The sequence below is a fragment of the Beta vulgaris genome, chromosome 3 (assembly GCF_026745355.1).
Source record: "Beta vulgaris subsp. vulgaris cultivar EL10 chromosome 3, EL10.2, whole genome shotgun sequence".
NCBI classification, from domain to species: domain Eukaryota; kingdom Viridiplantae; phylum Streptophyta; class Magnoliopsida; order Caryophyllales; family Amaranthaceae; genus Beta; species Beta vulgaris.
Window position 1 is genome coordinate 51,908,636 of NC_079204.1, and position 8,254 is coordinate 51,916,889.

The window sequence follows — 8,254 nt, forward strand, 5'->3', positions numbered from 1 at the left end:
AGAATCTCCACAATCTATACCGCTTATCTGATACGAGCATATGTCCTAGTGTCTGGCTCAAGTATTTTATAAAAAAAATCATGATTTTGGCACAAATTGAGGTGTGGAAGTGTCTATATATACCCATGACGGAGTATCAAAGATCCAACACAGGTACTTGATATAGAAAATAAAAGTTCGAGTAAGTAGTAACATAGGTTGTATTAGTATCAGTAAAAACAAACAAGGGGATGATCTTTCTATAATCAGGTTTAATTAAGAACCAACTCTTTTGTATGGAGAAATGTATTGTTCAATTCCAACTGTTCTCTAAGAGACTAGTTGCTGCACAGTGTTGTGTTATCTAACCTGTCATTTACATATCTGTGATTTCACCAATCAATAAGGTGAAAAGAATGTGAACCTGCCAAAACTTTTACTACAATTTTAAGACTAGCTTTTGTCAGTAACATCATGAAGTCCTGGGGGAGATAAGGGTGGGACTGCTTGCAAGTGATCATGTCCTCCTCCAATATCATCCAAGACCCTTCGTGTGCTTTCTGGAAATTCAAGCCTAAGCTTTTCCGAAAACAGTTTTCGTGCACCAACATTATCTGAAGAATCATTGTTTCTGTTGGATGAATTAGCCTGTGCTGATGCGATAACAGTAGCAAAAACCCCAGATTCCCTTAACGTCTGAATTATGTCCTGTAAAAACATAATTTTTTTTTAAGATATTACATCAAATAAATCATTAAAATGGATAGGGTGCGCTCTTTTCACCTTAAAATAAGCAAGTTTTAGGTCTATTTACTCCAATCAAGTTATAATAAGTTAAAAAATAAGCTTCAAAAAGCTCGAATAAGCTCATAAAGTTTCAAACAAGTTTATTTCAGACAAATTTCATCGAGAAAGAAGGTGAATACAACGCACACATAGACATAATAGTACATATTAAGAAGAAAACTCTTTGTGGGTATAGGACTCAGTGACTCACCATGGGAGCATAAATGCGAGCCAAAATGCCAAACCTCAACAGTTTAAGTTTAAGTGCTTCGCTATTCCACACTACATGTTCATTGTACCTAGTTTAAGCAGATAATATTTTTACAAGATTAATTAGTATCAAAACAAATGTCCAAAACATAAAAATGCAACAACAATAGAAGTATGTATTTGGTGTAATCACACTGAAATGTCTCACCATTGGAGCATTTCTTCTTCAGAGGCAGTTGAAGCAATAATAAATGCCTGCAATTTAAGATTTCTAATTGTCAGATATAATCAAAGATAGTAAGTATGTAATCAAAGATAATAGAGGTTTGCTTACTGATCTATCAAACTCTAACATGAAACATCTTTTGACACCTTCTTTTGTAGGCGTGCATTTACACCTATCCCGTCTTGAAGTCAAGTCGGAGAATTTAGAATATGTGTAGTGCAAAACTGCAGCCTCTTCCATTTTCATCTCACTGCCAATGATTTTTGGAAAATATGAACTCACACGCGTATATATATATCTATACTAAAAGTATGATTCAACCAAAGAACGGATTAAAACAGAACAAATAGTATAAGTATACACTGTTGCTTTCTCGTAGTTATGCCATCGATGAGCACCATTAGGGCGAAGGTCATCTTGAATTCTTGCAGCTGCTTTTCCATTTCCATAAGTCAGAAAATAGTTTGGGTTGCCCCGTGTAGCCTCCTTATAGTTTCCGAAGTAAACTTCCTTTGGAAGGTGATCAAAGTTCTTCTTAAACATTGAAACCTAAGTTACATGAACCATGTAATTCATAATATGTACCAAGATTATAGAATCATGCACTTCTTGAACTCGGATCAATTTTGATAACATAAAAGTACCTCACTGAAAGGCTCTTGGATGTCATCTCTTTCAACAGCACTTTCCTGAAATTTAAGAGCAACGATGAAACAATTGATCAAGCTAAGTAAACAAACATAACATGATACTCAAAGTTACTTATCTTAATCACATTTGATTTGATAAAAATAACTCACATAATTAGGAAATACAATCATATTCACATCTTTGGGAACGTTTGATAGTAACTCTCGGACAGAATACTCTCGAGTTCCTGCAGGATGCAGGAGCTCATCTGTGTCAAGATGGAAAATCCATTCCATGCCAGTATCCTACACACAAGATAAAACTAGTCGATAGGGATCACATCGTAGATCTTAAGAGTGTGTTTGGTTGGAAGGAAGACATGTTCGATGATACATACCCTTGCCATGACTATACCCATTTCCATGTTAAGGGTCTGCTTCACAAATAACTCATTGTTGCACGGTTTGTAGAAGAAGCTTGACAACCATGACTCATTCCATATTCGGCTAGAAAATCAAGATTAGGAGCAACATTAGGCAAGTGAATTTATAGATTTTGTTACAAACTATCAAGTATTAAACTATATAATATCAAGAGAAAGATCAAACTATACTATGTGATCTAATAAATTGCAACCAAAACCAACCTCTTAGCTTGTTGTTCCTCTAATTCTTTTGTTCTGTAGACAATATGTACACCCTTTCAAAACAAAAGATGAAACCTCAGGTTACAATTAATTGAGCCAGAGCAATAAAAAACCAAGTGGATTAAGCAACTTAGGGAGTAAGATAAGCAAGTAAACTCACGGGAATAGACTCGAGAATTTTCGATACATTGGGGGCTGCAGCCTTCCCTTCCACAAAGAGGAAGAAGTTTGTAATGCCAATAACTTTATGATAGAAGATCCATGGTAGAATTTGTTCTAGGCCTGCTGAAGTACTTGAAGTAATACATGCCTATTGCAATGTAAAGAGATTAACTTATAATTGTTGCATCAGTATATTGTATGTTAGAACATTTTTAACCAAGCTAGGTTTGAATTACAGTATTCTGAAAATGGTTTGGGAAATGATTTGATCATTGTTAGAAATCAGACCAAAAAACCAAAAAAACAACTATCACTTACTAAGGTTACTCTCCCTACTATAGAGTAAGAACAAAGAAGCTAACTCCTTAATCCGGAATTAATAGTTACATATAAACTCTATTTCGTATTAGTTGCAATACTTTGACTTTAAAAGTATATGTCCAGATTAATCCAACATCTTAAATACTTAAAAGAAATTATATATTAGATAAAAAACATAAGAAAGGTTAATTCATGAATGATGCAATTTCAAAGTGTCAACTAAGTCGGAAAAAAAGAGGAAGTATAGTATATATGATTGCCCACATGGAAACCTTCTAACATAACATAGTAATGGGTTATACTAAGGATGTCTTGGCCTAGTGGTTAAGATTGAGGTGCTGTGAACGATAGGTCACAGGTTCGAATCCCCCCTCCCCTTCTTTGTACTTTGTACCGTCTTCATGGCTCATATGGATAAAAAAAACATAGTAATGGGTTATGATATAATTTCCTAATACGCCAATTGTTAAGTTTAATGATAAGGTAAAGGAGAGTTATAACATGAGTATTCTAAACAGTCTTTTAGTACAATCATGTCATATTTTTAATTATGAGCGATTCAGACACTAAAAAAAACTAGTATATCCAAACAATGAAGAGGGTAAAAAAAAACAAATTCGAATAAAGAAGGTATAAAAAGGAGGTACACCTAGGATTAACACATGCTAATGGTTAAAATATGCAACACTTTTTTACAAGGTTGGAAAGCAAGTCAACAACTGAATCCATGTGAAAACACTTTTTAGAAGGGTACCTAATTATGAGGAGATCTACCAGAATAACAGAATACTATACCCACAAAATATGTGGTTATTCAATAAATCATCAATTATGTGTCTTTTAGGGTGGCTTAAGTTTTATGTAATCCCCTCAAAGAAAAATTACTAATAAAAGAATCACTAGTACGAATTATTAGACCACTAATGGTAATATTAGACCCAGAAATCAATTCTTAAGTTATTTTTTTACACATTTCCAGTTATATATTTTGGTGGGTTGGTGTTGCAATCATGATTTCTTACCATTTACTCAAAATCTAAGAATAACATTGTCCAATTTAACAATATAACATGACAAAAATCGTTCAAGATTTTGACATTTTACAATTAACACAATCAAGAAATCAATTCTGATCATATAATAACTGAAACAATAACAATTAGCATGTAAATTACTATTATGATTTCACGCGTATTTGTTTAATTGATCTTGATAATATTAACAGAAACTCAATCAAAAGAAAAAACCCAATTAATGACCAATATCAACACTAATAAATTCAATAACCCAGATGAAAACACAAGATCAACATACTCAAAAACAATTAAACAAGAAGATTTATCAACCAAAAAATTGATAACTCTGGATTGAAAATGAAATAAAAAGAAGAACCCAATAGAATAAAAGTGAAAAATGATGAAAAGAACTGACCTTTGGAGTGAGATTAGAGTGATTAAGGTTATGATTAAAATTCCAATGTCTGAAATAAGGAAAAACAGGGGAAGTGGTGGTCTTCGCCAAGACATCCTTGGGGCAATTAATATGTGAATGTGAGAATGAATTAATGAGAGGGGAATAAAGCATTCCAGGGAACTCAGATTGATCAAAGGCCCAACGGGTAATCGGGTCGATCGCGGCGCCGCGCCATTGGAGGAAGAAGGAGAACAGAGCAATACAGAGAGGGAGAAAAGTAAGGAAGAAGAGGAGTTTGTAGAGAAAGTGTTGTGAGTAATAACAAGAAATTATACAATTATTATTATTCTTACCCGCCATTTTTGGACTTTCAAGAAATCACAATTCACAGGAGATATTCTTATTTTTATTATTATTATTTCTTATTTTGGGTTTTATATATAGAAGAAGATAAATCAAGTGTTACTTGCACCATTGGAATGGTGATTATTAAGTGAGAGAGAGAGAAAGGAAGTTTCCAAGGAGGGAAACGTAAATATTCAAGAGTATAGCCGTTTTGTCGTTGGAATTTTTTTATTTCATTTTACTTTTTATCAATATTAAAATATAAAATTAATATATATACTGTATTAAAGTTGGATAAGAGCACTAGCATGAATAGAGAAATGACCATCACCTAAACCAATTCCTTTTGTAACTTAACGGCGAAGTGATCATAGGCTCCTAGCTTTTTCAATCTGTTATTCGTCGAGCTCATTTATCATATATCCAGGTGTATTATGTATAGATTAATTTTTCATTGAAACTTTCCTATTAAGTATATTTTGCTCATGATCGTAGGCTCTTAGCTTTTTCAATCAGTTATTCTCCGATCTCATTCATCATATATCCGGGCGTATCATGTATAGACTAATTTCTCATTGAAACTTTCCTATTAAGTATATTTTGCTCATGATCGTAGGCTCTTAGCTTTTTCAATCAGTTATTCGCCAAGCTCATTCATCATATATCCGGGTGTATCATGTATAGACTAATTTCTCATTGGAACTTTCCTATTAAATATATTTTCCTCATGATTATAGGACTTAGCTTTTTTCAATCAGTTATTCGCCGAGCTCAGTCATCATATATCCGGGTGTATTATGTAATATGTATAGACTAATTTCTAAATGGAACTTTCCTATTAAGTATACTTTGCTTATTTGGATGATTTTAAATGAGTTCAAAAATAGTCTTGGATGTACTATTCTCACGAAGTCATGATACTTCTGGGTCATGATAGAATTTGTCGTTATTAGCTATCAGTTATATCGGATTTGCTTGACTCGTGACAATAGATAGTTTAATGAACAAGGTTAGACAAAATAGTCAAAAACCAGTGCGAGAGTTTTTTTTTTAGTGTAAAGAGAACTATAAGGGTAAATGATGTAAACGGAATTTGATTCGATGTTTTGAGATTCACCTTCCAAAGCTTTAACTAACTAAGTTAGTTGACATCCATGCTGATAGAAAAAAGTTGCTTGTAAGCTTTTTCATATTAATAAGATAGTAGCTTGTAAGCCAATTGGAAAATTATTGTTTGACTAAATAATAATAATAATAAAGGCAATCAAAAGCTTGCTAGGAGCCAATTATCAAACAAAGTCTAGAGTAATTAATGTCTTTAAATTTGATCATTAGTTGATTCTTTTCCTTCATATGTGGCATAATTTAATCAGAACCTTGAATAGTCTCGAGAAATGCGAGTGTATTATTTTCTTTGCCAAAGCTTAGATCACATCTACAGTTTTAAAAGGATGTGCTTTACTATATGATAATAAATTAACAATATCTTATTAATTATCTCTTACGGAGTATCTTGCTAAAGTTTACTGTATATACTATATACACATTGAAAAATATAGTCATTGTCACAAAAGTCATCTGCTATGAAGTATATGTATTTAAAGCTTGCTGCACATACAATGGCATTACAATATTATCATATAATTAAGTGTATCTTACACATGGTATTATAATTGAAGGGTTCTAAATGAATAATTAAGTAAAATGAGAGAGATCTAAATGAGTATATGTATTAACATTTTTATTATTTGTTGTGAATGTTAATACATATATACTAGAAATTACAAATCATCCAAAATTGGGGCTTCACGAAGTATTCCTTATAGATAGATGGCATAGGCTGCATAACCAATTAACGGCTAAAATTGATAAAATTAAATCATTGAAAGTATGTGCAACCCAATAAATTCAAAACAAGAGCACACTAATAATAAGATACACAATAATAATTTTCATTGTAAATGAACATCCAATACACAACATGGGATTCAACATAATCTTAAATTTTTTTTGATTCGTATGAGCCACGAAGGCAGTATAACAAAGAAGGGGAGAGGGATTTGAAACTGTGTACAACACCTCAATTTTAACCACTAGACCAAGATAGAGATGGCCAACAATGCGGGCCAATCCAACCCATCCAGTCCAGCTCACCTCGTGGGTCGTGTGGGTTGAGCCCGCAAAAAGTCTGGTCCAGCCCAGCTCGAACTGTGAAATTAGTGGGTGGGTCGTGGGCCGGATTTCTTCAACCCAACCCATTAAATCCCGCTATTAAAACCGCCTAACCCAGACCACAAAACTGGTCCGGCCCATGAACCAGACCAGCCCAGCCCAAGTAAATATTGAACCAAATTGTGTATATTTTAATCAAATTGTATATATTTTAATCAAATTGCGTATATTATAATTCAATCAAATTTAAAATAATGAAATTATTCATTAATATTAATAATTGTATATATTTCAATTCATTTTAAAGATTTTATGTAACAATAATGAATAATTTCAATGATTAAATAATTTTGAAAAAAATTTCTCATTCCGACCCGCTAGACCCACGAACTGCAAGAACCGCTTCTCGAACCGTGAAAACTGGCAACATACCAGTGTGGGCCAAGATTTTTCAGCCCGCAGACCAGCTAGCCCAACCCATGAATTTCATGGTCCGATCCCGGATCGTCAAATCTCAATCCAACCCACTACGGCCCACGATCCGATTCGCACAAGTGGCCATCACTACCAAGACATCCTTGGTAACAGAATAGTAGTAAAATATGGTTTAATGTCCCCGAAGGCCCTAATCCTATGAAAAATGGAACCTTTAGCATAGAAATCGAGCAAAAGTAAGAAGTAAGCAACAAAGGTTGTTTTCCAGGTGGCAGTGACTGAATGTTGATGCAGATTCATCGGCTTCGATTGTGACAAGATTAATATGCTTTCCATGTCTGTCCTATAAATAATATACTTATATGATTCATATTTCATGGTTTACTTTTGAATCATGTGCCAGTTTACATTATCTTTTCTTTTCATAAGCGTTACACGTAGCTTTTTTATTTGGTTAAAAAAGAAGTGATCAATCAACGTTTTAGCTGTTTAACAACTACTAGTCTACTAGTATTTGACACATGTGTTATGTAGCAGTGGCACTGCACCAAATTCACTCTATTGTTTTACTCAATACATATTTTTGCTCAATCACACCAAAACTGTAGAATCAACAAGTAGAATTTCTTTTATCAGATAGTAACATGAAGAATTTATAAGAGAAGAGAAGAGAAGAGAAGAGAAGAGAAGAGAAGGGGAAGGAAACAATATTCATTTCGCTTAGTTGTGTATAAAAGAAGCTAATATAATTAGACAAACTAACTACTTACTTAAAAATAGGGAAAACAATTTCATAATCAAATTGATCATATTTAGTGCCTAATGCAAGAATCATTTTGACTCATTAAATACACTAATGCAAGAATCCTAAGCAACTAGCACATGCTCCGAAACAATAGTAAGGCGCGGTTTTTTTGAACTAAATTGAA

At 33.2% G+C, this 8,254-nt stretch overlaps 1 protein-coding gene across 1 annotated transcript; it reads right to left on the bottom strand.

Annotated features, from left to right (window-relative positions):
- Positions 1-250: 250 nt before the first annotated feature.
- LOC104889422 (glycosyltransferase-like At2g41451) lies at positions 251-4,940 on the bottom strand. The gene is made up of 11 exons (XM_010674641.4): positions 4,392-4,940; positions 2,638-2,787; positions 2,478-2,530; positions 2,229-2,337; positions 2,002-2,136; positions 1,846-1,890; positions 1,563-1,750; positions 1,310-1,451; positions 1,184-1,230; positions 977-1,064; positions 251-687 (listed from the first exon to the last, which is right to left on the bottom strand). Exons 1-11 carry the CDS (start codon positions 4,731-4,733, stop codon positions 433-435), a joined length of 1,554 nt encoding a protein of 517 aa, XP_010672943.2. The 5' UTR covers positions 4,734-4,940; the 3' UTR covers positions 251-432.
- Positions 4,941-8,254: the final 3,314 nt, after the last annotated feature.